Here is a 15,920-nt window from a genome sequence, read left to right as displayed (position 1 = left end):
CTGCTTTTTAGCATTTTATACAAAACAACCACATTTAACACAGTTGAAGTCCATTCTTGCAGACCCCCTGCCATGCATAATCCACCACACCTGACTCAGCTCCTCAGGTATACAGCCCTATATGAATAAGGAACATATGAATCTGCAGGATTTTGTGCAGGCTTGCTTGTTATATCTATAGCAGACAAATTTAATTTTTTCCCACTTATGACATTTGTTTGGGTTTATTTACCAAAAAATGTCATTTTTGGTCAGAATGCTTGGGTCTCTGGGGGTTCAAAAAGCAAGTTAAGAGAGATGAAACATATTATAGACACCGTGTCACAGAAAGCAATTTTGCATCATTTTTGCATGCATAAAAAACACTTTTGGTTCAAAAAACCTTTTTAATGAATGTTTTTTTAAAGGATTTTTTTGTAAATAAGATGTGAGAGTGTGAGCCTTTTTAAAGTTAAAGAACCATCACTTAGTGTAAAGGTTCTGTACTAATTAAACTTTTTTTCCCTTAAAACCATACATCCAAGCCAGGACCCATTTGGAACTTTTTTTTTCTAGTTTAACTTCATGAATTTTTTTTCTGTGAAGGCATTTAGTTGAGATATGATCAATTTACTGCTCATTGCTACTAGAAATGTAACCGTAACAGATATACAGCCGTGTGCAAAAGTTTGAATGCCTCTGGTCAAGTAACATGTTTTGTAGATTTTCTTAAAGAAAATAAGTTCACATGTTCTCCACAGAGAACTTAAATGCGGCCTTTTTCTGCACATTTTAGTGCACAATTTCTGTTTCTTTGCTGAGTAATACCTTACAGTCCCAGGCTTACTACATACTAAGACTTATTAGTCAGAAACTACAGGGACTTCAGTGCAAACTGGCTGAGCTGTTCTTAGGTTATAGAAGGGTGTAATAAAACTTTGGGTCTGCCTGTGAGCGCTGGCCATTTAAGGGGTTAACATTTTGCAAAAAAATCAAATATATATCTGTGTATGACTGTGTATCTATTATATCGATTTCCAGTAAGAATGAGCAGTAAATTGATTATATCCAAACTTACACCAATGATTAACACACTACCCTTCTCAGTCTTTCTCATGAGCAAAGCTGTCCTGTTCAACCTAGTTATCTACAAACCTTCTGCAAACCTTCTGTACATTTCTGGGTTAAAGGTGATTCACCTGTATTTAGGGGAAGCTAAAATAACCCTCAATAAACAAAGACGAGCAAACACAAACACAGTTACATAAGGAAGACTAATTACGTCCTCTGCTTCTATGCACGTTTCTACAGGGAATTACTTTCACATAGCTGTGAGAAGCAGAGGAGCTGTTTAAAACTGCAATATTCATATTTCACTAAATGTAGTGAGCATTGTCATCTTTTAATGCGCTACAGAATAATGAACTTTGGCCTTCAAATACAAGCAGAAAGTGTGCATGGACTATGACCCAAAGATGCGCACTTTATTACGTAATTGCACTTGACTGGCCTTTCACATACTTTCAGTCTTAATTAATCGAGAGTACGTTGACCATGAGTGGTAGAGCTGCCAGCATAGATACCACAGTGCCTGTGAATGCATCATACCTTGCACTTATATCTACACTAATTGGCCATTTTATCAGATACACCTATCATATACAGTACTGTGTAAAGTTCAGAGACTTCTCTTCATTTTCTTAATATCGAGTCAGTTAAGTACATTAAGTATATATGTTTATTCATTTTTCAGCATCAGTACAAAAAGCAGAAAACATGTTTAACAGACAGTTACACAGAAGCCTCAACAACTAAATATTTAACCAAGCAAAGGACCATTTAATCATGCAGATGGTCCTCTGAGTGTTCATGATTCTATACAGAACCACTGTTTTTTACTAAAGAGAAGAACCAACTTTTTTAACAGTGCACTTTTCTCAGTAAAGTCTTCTTGACAGCTGCACATCTTTTCAGACTCATAGTGCTGAGTTGTCTTGGATGGACACCTGTGGATTTTTTCAGATCTGAAGTAAGAGTGGAGCCTAATTTTCTCCTCTCTCTCAAAGATAAAAGCTTTAAATACTGTTTATCTGACAATGTTTTGGCAGTCTACCAGGTCTCGTACGATTGTTAGGAGTCCCATTTATCGTTTATTCATTATTTAAACTCTAGTTTTGGAGACCCCCTCCCCCCCCACACACACACACTTTTTTTCTTTTCACTTTCCCCTTCCTTATGCAAGTGGATTATGTTGTATCAAATCTCCTCATAAATATCTCCTGAACAATAAATAACTTGTTCTTAATGGCTGTTTTAACTGGAAATAAATTAAATGAAGGCTGGACTTTTGTAGAGCACTGCAGGTGCAGTTTGTTACAGGTCCTGTACAGTAAGTAAACTTGAATATGATATTTTTATGCACATTTTACTGCACAATATCTAGTTATTAACTAAATTTAACATATTGGAAAAACATTAAATAAATGTGCCAACTTTGTTATGTATTTTGTTCAATGTTCAAAATTCAGCAAACAATCCTCTCTGTAGAGGAAGTGTTAACTTATTCTCACAAACACAAACTCTGGGGGCACCCAAACTGTTGCATAAAGTGACTGCATATGATATTAACTGTGCACAAACAATACAAATTCCAGGGCTTTCAATGTGACACAGGACACTAAATTTTAAATGACCAAAACACTCAGAGCTTGGAGATAATTTCATAAGTTCAACAAGTTCAAAAAGCTCAAATATCATATGTAATGCTTCTCAAACATCAGCACTAATGAAAGCTCCCAGTAACCTTTGCGCAAAGTAGGTTGTAAGTAGTAACCTTTGCACAGTGCTGTTTGCTTTGGTTTAGGGATATGTGATACACACAGGAGTATATTAGACGTTCTAATGATATAATCTCTCTTTAAACTGGGGACATTTTGATCTTTGGAAATAACTAATAAATGTAATTTTCCAGCTGTAAAAGTGATTTTGTTGAATCTAAAATACTGCACTTGGAGACATTTGCTGTTAATGCAAGCGATTTTTCATCTCAGCAGACTGAGGGACTTTATTTTGCTTAAATCTCTCCAGAAAGACTGGAATATGTCCTAGAACTGAGCTGACAGAGATTCAGAGGTCAGTAATGATGCTCGAGTCAGTGGTTCTGACTGGTGACACTATAAATATTTCAAAGGAGCTTACGTTTAATCCTCTCCTCTTCTCAGTAGCACTTTGAAAATGAGGAACGATATTCAAATGTACCTTGGAAAAAGATTATTCCTTAGCTTTAAATCTTCAGACAGAGATGGGGTTCCACTAGTGTCACCTTTAGGTACACTTTAGTTTCTTACTTTTTAATTTTTTTACTTCATTTTTCACGGAAGACAGCTAAGGTTGCATTTACGTAGTTGTATGTATGTTAGGGTTTTTTTACTAATATTATGGGTGAGGTATTTACATCTAAAATTCATCAATGTAAAGGCCCTATTCAAACTCCCCTTGACACACTTCTGTTGCAGGTCAATCGATCTGTGTGCCTTTATCTTTGGTTAATGCTGTCTGCAGTAATCATTTACAAAGAAATGCACATGCCATTCATCAGGCCTAGGAAGTGGAGCTGGGAGGAAGAGCAGTGATCAAAGCCTGGGAGAAAACAGCACCGGATGCTGGCAGGATATTTATTTGTAATGAGGCTAGAGGGGCCTATTGCAAAAGTATGTAATGGGCTCATAAAACACTTATCTGTTACAGAATGAACTCATAGTTCTCTGCCCTGTGTAGTAAATACACAGAGAGAAATGCGCTGGTATTTGTTTTGGGCCTGCTTTTGAGTATTAAAGGTTAACTTGTTTACGTAATGTAGAATCCACTGAATCCACTGAGGTGTTCAGTTCTACAGGTGATGGACAATTGATGGATGTTTAACAGAACTGCGGTGAGCTGATGTGGCACTGGCTTATTCAGGGGATTTATAATGACTTTCTGGAGCTGAAGAAAGCAATTTCCATCCCTTTAAAGATTTTCTTCTAAGCTCTGGTCAATACTCTTGTAAAGTATCTTAAGTGTATTACTGTTTAAAAGAAATCCGATCAATGTTGAAAAGCAGAGATGAAGCATTTGCTCCATTTTAAAAGACTGTAAAGAAATATTTTATATCACATCATTAAATTATGGTGAGGTTGCTGTTAATTAGCATTTGTCCTTTCGTTCTTGCCTCTCCGTCCCTCTTTTTTGCCTCTGTTTTGGGCCTTCTGTCCTTTCTTTGTTTCTGTTTCTGCTTACTTTACTCTCATGACTATCAGTAATATAAGGCAAGAGGATGAACAATTTGTTTTTATTTAGTCATATATAAACTGTTTATTCTATGCTGTTTCTGTACATTATTTTGCAGCTGCAGCATTTATTCCCACAATGCTGGTATTGGTATCAGCATTAAAGGGCTCATATCCTACATTTTTACAATGCTGGTACTTGAATTTTTCAAATTTTTCAATTTCTTTTCACTTAAGATTGATATACGTAAATAAGCACAGTTCACTATGAAAAAAAACACTATAAATGAGTTTGAGCAGCAAAATGAGAAGATAACCATGACCTACCAAGACCATTCATCATTTACCATAAAGCAAATATGGGCCAAAATAAGAGCAAGATATTGGCATTAATATTTAACTGCACTGTATTTGAGATATATCACTGCTGTCGGAAGAAAACTTTGTATCTTCAAAATGATGACTTTACAGGAGAAGGAAATAACCTTCTTTACTTTTAATGTACGTCAATGGATCCAGACTTTCTTCCAAGTAATTTTGGGTCATTTCTGTTAGTTAATTCATCATGAAATTTATACACAATGTATAGGACCACGGGTATGCCGAAAGCTGAAAATCTACAAAAATGGAGATACAAGGTTTTGTCCTGACAACAGCGATATGTTGTTCTTACAGGTTTTCTTGTCATTGCTGATATGTTCATCCCTGCTCCTCTTGTGTGCTCCCTTTGAAGCTGTTGTTTAAAAGAGTGGGGGCTTCAAGGACAAATGGGGACGGACCCAAAAACATTCAGCACGTTCAAATTGTTTGCACACAAGAAATAATCAATGGACAAAGCAAGACAAATACCACAACCAGTACCTGGAATTCTCACAGTGTTCATGGACTTTCATAGACTAGCAAATGTACATTAGGCCTCAAGAAAAGCTGCATTCATTAATTTAATCTAGACGGGAAAGCAGTTACAACTGCACTGAGGATCTATTATAAACATGACCTGCAAACAAATGATCAAGTCTCCTGCTACTCGGTGTGTAGGAAAGTTTCTCTCAGCAGCCAGACAGACCCTCAGAGAGTGCAGCCGTTGGCTTTGTTTATCACTAGTGTGTTCCCAGCAGACGCAGGCAAAAGTCAAATAGCAGCCATTTAGTGGAGTACAAACAAATAGCACCTTTGTTCTCTGCACTGGAGATAGGGCAGCTAGCAGTGGATTATGGAAAGCTTTCTCTGGGACTTTTTTGTGTCAGGGCAGTGATCCTACATAGCCAAGTGGGACACAACTTGTTTAAAGTAAGTGGGCCAACTTTTTTCATCAAACAGGTAACTGAATGAACTCACTTTGCATAAATGTGAGATTTTCACCCACAAACAGCAGCCAAACAGGCCTATAAACGTATGACTATTACCGTCATTAACATTTACAAGTCATTTTAGTTGGATGTGAAGAGCAACAAGGTTATCAGTCCCAATCTGTAGTAAAAACATCAGAACTAGTCATGACCTCACCCGACTCCCAGGTGCGTCAATGGCGGCCTTGATGTGACATCACAGGGATAACTTTGAAGAAGGGCACATCAGCTTTTGAGGTGGCCAATTAGAATTGGGCGGCTGGCGCTTCCTGCAGCGATCTGTTATCATAGTGACCCTCCACGTGTTACGTGTTGACATGGGCGGTCTCTGAAGGTCTCTGATAAGGGAATGCTTTAAAAGAAGGGGGTTGAGAAGTGCACCTCAAAGACCCTGATCGAAAGGTAAGGGCAGCATCACATAGTTTCCTGACTTGACTTGCTGACTTAGATCTCCAAAAAGCCCTAATCATTATGATTTAAGGAAGGAATTCTAGTTTTGACACTGTTTCATGTATTTTTTCTTACAGAGTAAGAGAAATATCTTCACAGAAAGAAAAAAAAAAACATGCTGCTGCTTCAGTCTGTGATCTTGGCCATGTCCCTTGTGACCGCCACAGGTTTGTAGCCAATATCTGTAGCTGTTTGTCAGCATCATTTTGGATGAGTGTACTTCAAATAGTCTACTCATACAGTGTGGGAGTTTGTAACAAGAATAAAGATAAAACTCACTTCTTTGCACTCTGTCCACCCTGCAGCATTTCCAGTTCAGCAAGATACAGCCAGTCAAGAAGAAGTGTGGAGTGTCCAGGAGGAAATCGCAAACCTGGCTATTGATAAAGCAGACGTCACCAAAGAGTTCAAGTGAGTCTTTTCTTACACTGCCTTATAGGGGTTGGTGAAATGGCGAAAATACAGTATCACATTACTCTAAGAAATGTTGAAGTATTCATCTCTTAGGTTGAAACAGACAAAACAACTAGTAGTGCTATTTAAATCTGCTCATTTAAAAAATCAAAAAAATTATTCAATATTTCACATACTGCACTCTCAGAAATAAAGGAATGAAACTCTCACTGGGGCAGTACCCCTCTTGTCCCTGGGGTAGTGACCTCAAGGGTACATTTCAGTACCTTTAATCAGGGAACGTAGTTGTACCACAATCCATTGAAATTATATTTTCTAAGCTGTACCGACTCCACACACCCCGTCTGGTCTCCAGACTTTTTATTTTATTGCTACATTAGTTTATGAAAAGGTACAAATATACACTTTTTACCTGGAAAAACTTATTTAAGGTTCACAATTGGACCCTAAAATCACTGTTGTACCTTTGAGGAAACATTTACATTGTTTGTACCTCGATGAATGAAAAATGTATCTGCACAGAACCTTTATTTCTAACAGTATGAGCTACACCAAAACCAATTAAGCAAAACAAATTATGCATTTAGTCCTTTAAACACTAACAACATCCATGCAACATGTAGTGTTGGATTATAATGATAAATGATCATGATAATGTTAAATATTGTCATATTGCCAAGCCCTATTTATAACTAACATCAGCTGAAAACATGACACCTTTAACCATCTTCCTCCTTACCCCAAACATGGTCAATCAACCAAGACTTGCTTCTTTAGTTCTGCTCTGGAGCCACGAGCCTTCTATATTAGAGGTCTGTGTCACTCAAAAAGATTGTGGGTTACATAGACTTTCATTACATTTTAGCTACATATATAGCCTATAAAAAAATAAAGGTTCTGAAATGGTTAAGTGGAAGTTTCTTCACATTCTTTAAACTCTCAAAGGTTTACACATGGATCATCTACAAGAACGGTTCTTGAAAAGATCGTACACTGATACCATGATCAAAATAGTTCTTCTATGGCATAGCTCCAAGAAGCTCTATTGGGAACCTTTATTTTTAAGTGTAAAGGCTGTTACACGCTAGACGTGATGCAAGTAAACACAACATATTTTTCGAGCTGAAACTGTTGCACTGTTGTTCACTACACAAAAAGGGCAAACAGTGACGCTGGGTGGCCTGCTTTTTGGAGATGCAGCACGACATATGATACAGAGGTCAAACTAACTCATTGCCATTTGTAAGAAAGTTAGAGTTGCTGATCCATCATCTTGAGTCATTGCTATGCCAATGCCAGAGACAACAGTGATTGGTCGAGTGAGTTCATGTCACCTGCAAAATGTTCGTAATTGCCAAACAAAGGGCCCCCACAAACAAAACACACGAACAAAACACACCCGGTGTGTACAGACCTTAATAATGATCAGATAGTGAATAATAAGACTAGAGTTTGATGGTAAAAGGAATGGGTTCTTGCAGCAAGCTTGGTCTGAAACCACCACATGTTGTCTCTTACGTTGCAGTGGGATGTGGAAGAGCCACGTGGTGAGCAGTGACCTGTACGCACAGAACGCTCAGAACCCCATGGCAACTGAGCTGAGACGCAAGCTGAGCCAGGAGTCTGAGCGACTGCGGGCTCGTCTCAGGCAGGAGCTGTTGGAGCTCAGGCAGCGGCTGTCTCCTTACCCCACCCACCCGCAGCTCACCCCAGCTAACGTCCGTGAGCTCCTGGCCCCCTTCACAAAGCAGCTCCAGAAGGCCTTGGACTCCAACACCCAGGAGCTCTGCGGTCAGCTCAGCCTGAACCTTCAGGGTCTTCCGGATCTCCAGGCTGATGGATCTGCATCCCTATCTAGAGGTGGTGGAGAAGATTGGTCAAGCTCTAGATGAGAGTCATCGAAGAAGAACCGCTGCCTTTGAGGACTTTAAAACGAAAGCGTTTGAGGCGGTCGAAGAGGACCGAGACGGCAGCAAGAAGGAGCTGTGGGAGGAGGTGACCGCCAGGCTGGGTCAGGAAATTGTTTCATTCAGCCTGGAGGTGCAAGGCAAAGTGGCGGCACTGAAAGTCTCACTGGCGGGTCTCCTGACTTCATCAGAGCCACCAAGAGCCGAAGCAGCTTCCAAGGTGCTCCAGTTCTGCCAGAGTTCCTCAGCTCAGAATGAGAAGTTTATCACTAATTTGGAGCAGCAAATAGCCAAGCTTGAGGAACAGCAAAGTCATGGGGATCCATCAAGTCACATCAGTATTGAATCCATACAAGAGGATTTCTCCACCAGACTGAATGCATTACTCCAGGACATTGTGCACACTCTGAATTAGAGAGAGTATAATCGCTGTAGTGTAAATAGACTTGTACAGTACAGAATTATTGAATTATTATCTTTTATATCCTTTCATAAATGTGCCTTTTATACAGTAAAAAAAAACTGGTTTGTAGATTGCAAGAAACAACAACAGTCTATTTTTGACATGCAGGTTTATTGAAATAATTTTGTTTGGACGTATAAATGGTCATACATAGATATGTATAAAGTGTTCTATTTTAAAAATACATGTGTATATACAGTAGTTAAAATTTGTATATATCATTCAGTGATTGTCATGTTGTAAAATCAAGTCAATAAAACCCTTGAACATTCTCTTATATCCACACAATATTAATGCAATTGAATATATTACCAAAGTAATGTACAAAGCAGCACTTAGTTATTGTTTACTACATTGATAACAAAGTGAATATGTAACATCACCCATGATACCAAAAATAAGACAACTATTGGTAAATATAACAATAAAATGGTATTTAAAAAACAATTTCAGAATCTAAATTCTCTTTAAAATCTGAAGAGTATGTTTACATCCTTCATGCTATTGATTCTTCATTCTTCTTGCTATTGCTGTTCCTTCTTGCTTTTACGAAAAAGGCTTCAGTGTAATATAATGAGGGATCTTTAACACATGTACACTACCATTCAAAAGTCATGTCTCAAATTAAGATAAACTATTTTATATACAATAACAAACAATTTTGGGAATGATAAGTTATTAAATGATAAATAATATACTGTAACTATTTACAGTCATTTTTGTCATGCTATCTGCTGTCGAGATTGTTATATGTAATTTTGGATATTTTTTAAATTACAAAATCATTTGAAAAATTGTCTTTCTCAGACATCTTTAGCATTCCGGACACATCTAAATCAATTTTTTTCTTCCTGTTTTTAGAGATTACAGGTAGGCAGCAGAAGCAGCAGGTTGAGTTTAGTAGAGTTTAGCCATCCTATTCATAGTGAGTAAGTTATACCTTCTGCACAACGTTTTAGGAAGCCCTTAACTTGGAAAAACTTTTGTAAGAAATGTTTTATTCCCACCGTTATCAGCCTCTGGAATCATTTTTTATTTTTATTAACATTCAATTTAATGTTTTATGTTTGCTGGAAAGGCTTCTGTTGTTGTTTTGTGTTGTACTGTGACAGAGATAATAAATTGTATTCTACTAATCATTCAAAACCTGAGATGTTCCACAGGACTAGAATGTTGGATTCATTGTATACATATCTGCAAACAATATCATTTTTATTGAAAACATAGATTGCAAACTTTTGAACGGTAGTGTAAGTGCTTCTGGAGGAGTATCTTTGATGCCCATTCAGGTGCTATGATAAACTGAGACGCCTTATCAGGCAGATCAGATTAGGCTGCTTCAACGTGGAGCAGCTGGCAAGCTGCTGGATCCTTCATTTGAGGATGTGAGGCAGTCCACCAATCCAGTAAACCTTCTTCAGCACAAACCAGCCAGCCACAACTAGTAGCACCGCTGCAGCAGTGGCGAATACAGCCCCTACCACAGTCCCGGTCACCTGGCTTTTAGCAGACTGATCAGAACCAGCAACTGCAAAAAAGAGCATACAGCACTTTATAAAGGGCAAGACAGGTCATCTGAACATGTGACTACATTAAGGGAAATTAGAATTAAAAAGATTATGATCAATGTTTTTATTGGTGAAGAAAAGACTGAGAAATAGAGGAGGCTCTTTCATTTAATTTCACACTACATATCATACGTGGTGTCTTCTCAACACAAAATTTCAATGATTAATTACATATTTCAACTACAGACAAAATGTTTCTTACCATAGGCTGAAGCACTTGGGTCAGCACCTGCTAAATCAATATGGCAAATGTTACAAACAGGTTAAAACGCCTTCAATAACTTATCCTCATCAGTTATTTGCAGCCTTGTCAGTTAAACTATTAAAAAAAAACTCTGTCCTGAAGGCATAGCATGACATTTGTAATGGCCATTGATGCTTCTTTGGTGCTCGTGTTGATAGAAAACCAGCACAGACCAACAAAACCAGCATGTGTTGTGTTTTGGATACTAGTATTCTGGTCAGCCAGCATGACCATGCTGGGTGGTCAACTAAACCAGCACCACACCAGTATAAACTAGCATAAACCAGTTTAGACTGATTTCAAAGCTGTTTGACCATGCTGAGTGGCCAGCTAAATCAGCACCAGACCAGTATAAACTAGCATAAGCCAGTTTAGACCGATTTCTAAGCTGACTGACCATGGTGAGTGGCTGACTAAACCAGCACCAGACCAGCATAAACTAGCATAAACCAGTGTAGACTAGCATGGAATTTAGCAGGGCTTCCACACGTAAACAAACAAAAACTTAGCACTTAGCAAATATTAGGTTAGCTAGCTAGTTAAACCTGCTAGAAAAACCAGCATAGACCAGTAGGGCTGGTCACCAGCAAAACCAACAACTGTGTTTTGGATGCTGGTATGCTGGTCAACCAGCATGACTGTGCTAAGTGACTAGCTAAACCAGCACCAGACATGCGTAGGTATAATATATTTATACTGGTTTAAGCGAAGTAAGATATTCACAGTAAATTTACAGCAATGAGCTGTTTTTTAATCTCATTGTTGACAAGATTTTATATGTGTATAGAAATAATACCACAAGCATTTGGTAGGGCAACAATATCAAGTTCTGTGACAACAGCTAACAACATTAACACCAGCTAACAAAGCTAGCTAACAAAGTCAACCCTTTTCACTATCTATCTGTTAATGCATGCATAGAAAAGTGTAGCATTATTGAAGTTAGTGCTGACAGAATGATTTGTGATATCATTCATTGTTTCTTTTCTTTTTCTCTTTATCTCCCTCTTATTAGCATTCAGTTAATAATGGTGCATGTGCTACTGGCTAAAAAACATCTGAACAGCCAAACTGGGGGAGATTGTGTACTTACTTTGGGCGGCAGTATATATCGGCCCCATTGACACAGAGGCCTCAGTTCCAGGATCAACGGATCTCTTTCTTCTAACATTGCAGGCCTGCACACAATTCCAGACAGACATTATATATCACATCAGTTAGCTATAATAAGAAAATGACATTATCTTCTACATAAACTTGCTTACATTGATAAAGTTCTGGCACTTGTCGGGTTCGCAAAGCTTCAGTATGCAGTGAAGGTAGATGGAGGACCTGTCTTGGTCACGATGCTCCACAAAACGGAACGCTTCAAAAGAGAACCTGGACTTCTTGGAGATTCCATTTCCCAAGACAGTGGTGTGAGGGTAAATGTTACATCTGTGGGAGAACATGTCTAATTCTTAACAGAGAAATCAGGGTGGATTGAGCAGTGAAAGAGTCAGTTATGTGATGGACAATAAGAAAACTATATTACTTACATGGTGAAAAAGTCATGTTTGTCACTGCTGGTTGAATTGTAGAGGGACGGAGTTGCAAAGCAGTGATCCAAGAGGAGATTAAAGCTGTGATGAATCACATACAAATAGACAGTAAGTCAGTGCGCATTATTAATCGGGAAAATAACGAGAGAAGAAATAAAAAGTTATAAACACTCAAGTTATCACATTCAAACTACTCACACTGCAAAAAATGACAATATCTTGGCAAGTGAAATTACCTTAAATCTGGTCAATATATCTAATATTTCCAATGTTGACATTGTTGTAAGATTATATTAAGATTATGAAATGTATTTCTAACTTTTTTGCTTGTTTTAAGTACTTTTATTAAGCAAAATTATCATTATATCCTTATCAGCACTGCAGTGACACTGATGTGATGGTGGTGTGTTAATGTGTGTTGTGCTGGTACAAGTGGATTAGACACAGCAGTGCTGCTGGAGTTTAAGTTAAATAATCTTATTCCTTCTGCCATCTCAAAATTAGATATATAGAGACACATTGACTAGATTTAAGATCATTTTAAATTTGTACAGTGCAAAAGATGCTCTTACTTCCCACTAAGATTGGCTGCCTTCACTTCAACATAGATCATCGTGCGCAGTTGTAGTCCAGTAGGTGGAACCACCAGTGGATATGAAAAGTTTGAATCCTAAGAACAAAATATATCATAGCATCAAAGTTGTGGCAAGGATTCTTTAAAGTAAGAAGAAATTTCGCAGGTAAATTGACTCACATTGTACACACTCATGCTTAGAGTGTTGATAAAGCTTCCGTTTTTGTCATTGGTAGCCACCGACACTGACGATCTGAGAAATGAAAGCAAATGCCACAATGAGTCACTGCTGCATTGCCTTGACTAAGGTCATTTGTTTTAAACGACACTAGGAATGGAAGAAATTAAGTAAAGACAATACGGACCAATGAAGGTCTCTATTTATTTACGACGATTTATTCATCAGCGCATTACAGCTTATGATATATACTATATAACAAATGAGGAGAAGGTATTGTGTGAGTTTATGAAGGTTTGTAGGAAAATCAATGAGCTTGAAACTTACGCCACTATCTTGGTGTTGTTGATGAGGTACTCGAGCGGGTAACGGCAGGAGAAGTGGTAGTAGAGGTCCGTGGAGTAGCTGATGTATCCCACTGAGGAGGAGGGCGTGTCAATGTAGCCGGTGATGATGACTGACTGGATGGTGGAGAACTGGCTGAAGGGTCCAGATGAGCTGGGGATCTCGTTTACTATCTGAGCCCCAAAGAACACAAAGTGACTATCAGAACATTTAAAGTGATCAGATTTTCACAATTGTCCCCTGATCCCTAATGTAGTCAATCATTCAAAACATGTTGCCTATAAAGAATGTCGCCATGGTCATAGCAGCCAAGGAAAATTGGTGAAAACCAATGGTCCCTTTCATCTGTTTAAGGTGAAAAGGACAAGGATGCTAGAATTTAACGCCTTTTGGTTCATCCAGTTTTATAAGAGCACTCTACAAATTATATTTTGTAACTTTTTTTTTCGTTATTGGAGGACTTTTTCTTTTGAACTGTCAGAAATCTGTTGAGGGCCTGGCTTCCACGTGAGACTGCCTAGGCCTCCCCAGGCCCCCCATAATTAGACCCCTGCTTTAAGACAGCTATTACAACTGTTTTAAGCTATGCAACACACCTTTGTTCATTTTGATTGATAGCAGTATGCCATACAATGTCAGAAACTACTTAAGCAGGCCTTGATTGAGATTACTTAAGAATTTGACACAGTAATGTAAGGTAATGAACATGTTTTGACTGTAATGTAATGAACATGTTTTGACTGATGAAATACATGGTAGACATTTGATTCTGTGCCAAAACTCTCCTTTAAAATAAAAAATATGAGAAATACAAGAATATTACATAAGAATATTACATAAATTAGATTTTTGCTGGTGCCTTCTCAGCCTTTATGATTTCACATAGTTTTATATCCATTCTCTTCTGGTTCTCATTTTGGAGCATCACTTTCCATTTATTTACACCAACACCCAAGATGTCCTCACCTGCAGGGACTGCCGGCATGGGTTGGCCTGACTGTCGTTGACAGGCAGTTGGAAGCGAATGACTGGAGGGTTAGCGCTGGTGTCTATGGTGCCTTGACAGAGGCTGTTGTTGTGCTCCCCGTTCATAGCCAGGCTCGCGGGATCAAAGCCGGCCCACTGCGCTGTGCAGAGGTTAACGTTCAGAGTGATGACACTAACCCCACAGTCCACCGTCAGGTCGTCATTGTCTGGGGTAAACAGGGAGAGAATTAGGAGCTGGTAACAAAAACAACATGGTAGATAAGATGAGTGTACATGGGTTTGGGACTCACTTGGGACCCTGTTGTACAGGGAGGAGCAGTTATACAAAGAGAGCGCTGGCTGCAGGGTCACGGCCAGCACTGAGAGACTCAGCCATACCAGCATCCTCAAAATATCTCAGATGTCCTACCTTACTGAGAAAAAATGGGAATTGTTACATTCTTATACACTATTGCAGAAAGTACTATTCCAATTATTACATCATTTGAACTAAGAGACATTATCTACTACACATTCAAATATAAAGACTATACTTTAAGCATCTATGCTCCTAAAAATAAAGGTGCCAAAATTAGTTATTTGGAGCAATTCCACACCAAAGAATGCCAAAAGAACCTTTCAATGGATGTTTCTTATGCAAGACGTGTGAGTGTGAAGAAACTTTTTCAAGGTTAATGAAATTCCACATAATGTACAGGTCCAATTAAAGGGCCAATTAAAGGGGTAACACTTTATTTTACAAGTACACTGTAGCTTTGTAGATGTTCAATTTGTCTTTAATTAAAATTCAACTAAACATCTATTAAACCCTAAATCTAAACCTACTCCTAAGCCCAGCCCTTACCCTAATTGTGTTGAGTATCAATACAAAGTTTGTTAATCATTTTGGTATCTGTAGATCATCTACAGGGGATGATCAAAAGAAAGTGTGACTGATAAATATTGTCAACAACCTTTTGCATCCATATAAGAGCCATTATGATCTATAATAAAGCTGTAGTTTGTTATTCAGCAGTTTTCCTGCAAATCGTTTAACCATTCAAATCAAGCAGTTCAGCGAGTGGGGACCTTACCTTGTGCAGTCTTGAGGTGGGTAGCACATGAGAGGCAGTATGAGATGCTGCTTAAATAGTAGTAGAAATATGATGAGTGTGAATAGGTGTGTTTAAGTACAGGGGAGTCCCACACACCTCACCCCTCCTACTGATCTGCTGTGTTGTAAGGTTATGAACATGAACACTCTGGGTGGCTCCAGGTTGGGTGACAAACAAATGACTGCAATACTGTGTTAGTAGGTTTAGACTTACTTTGACATACATGACACTGATTTCTATATTTGTCACACTAAATGGTTTCAGAATCGCATAGAAAATGCAATATGAGACAAGGGGAACTTGAGGAAACACAAAACTGTTTTTAAATGATCATTTCATTTATTGAAGGAAGTTTTGCAGTGCCTATAACACCCATGTGAAAAAGTAACTGCCTCCTTAAACTTAATAACTGGTTGATCCACCTTCAGCAGCAACAACTGCTACCAAAAGCTTCCTATAACTGGAGGAGGTTTTACATTACTGTGGAGGAATTTTGGCCCACTCTTTTTTTCAGAATTGCTTTAATTCAGCCACATTGGAGGGCTTTTCAAGCATGAAG

General features: G+C 38.4%; 2 protein-coding genes across 2 annotated transcripts; one reads left to right on the top strand and one right to left on the bottom strand.

Annotated features, from left to right (window-relative positions):
- Window positions 1-5,944: 5,944 nt before the first annotated feature.
- Window positions 5,945-9,109, top strand: zgc:162608 (uncharacterized protein LOC100037332 homolog). The gene is given in 5 exon segments (XM_036560793.1): window positions 5,945-5,998; window positions 6,130-6,213; window positions 6,352-6,457; window positions 7,986-8,310; window positions 8,312-9,109. Coding segments are annotated over 4 exon segments (954 nt in total). The 5' UTR covers window positions 5,945-5,998; window positions 6,130-6,161; the 3' UTR covers window positions 8,783-9,109.
- Window positions 9,110-11,682: 2,573 nt separating this feature from the next.
- LOC118797752 (zona pellucida-like domain-containing protein 1) lies at window positions 11,683-15,399 on the bottom strand. The gene is made up of 9 exons (XM_036557020.1): window positions 15,341-15,399; window positions 14,558-14,680; window positions 14,247-14,473; window positions 13,263-13,453; window positions 12,938-13,010; window positions 12,756-12,853; window positions 12,181-12,264; window positions 11,908-12,079; window positions 11,683-11,820 (listed from the first exon to the last, which is right to left on the bottom strand). The coding sequence occupies exons 2-9, from the start codon at window positions 14,649-14,651 to the stop codon at window positions 11,683-11,685; spliced, it is 1,077 nt and encodes a 358-aa protein (XP_036412913.1). The 5' UTR covers window positions 14,652-14,680; window positions 15,341-15,399.
- Between the last annotated feature and the right edge of the window lie 521 nt (window positions 15,400-15,920).

Source organism: Colossoma macropomum, unplaced genomic scaffold (genome assembly GCF_904425465.1).
Source record: "Colossoma macropomum unplaced genomic scaffold, Colossoma_macropomum, whole genome shotgun sequence".
NCBI lineage: Eukaryota > Metazoa > Chordata > Actinopteri > Characiformes > Serrasalmidae > Colossoma > Colossoma macropomum.
Note: the sequence above shows the minus strand (reverse complement) of the source record. Positions and strands in the feature narration are given on the sequence as shown.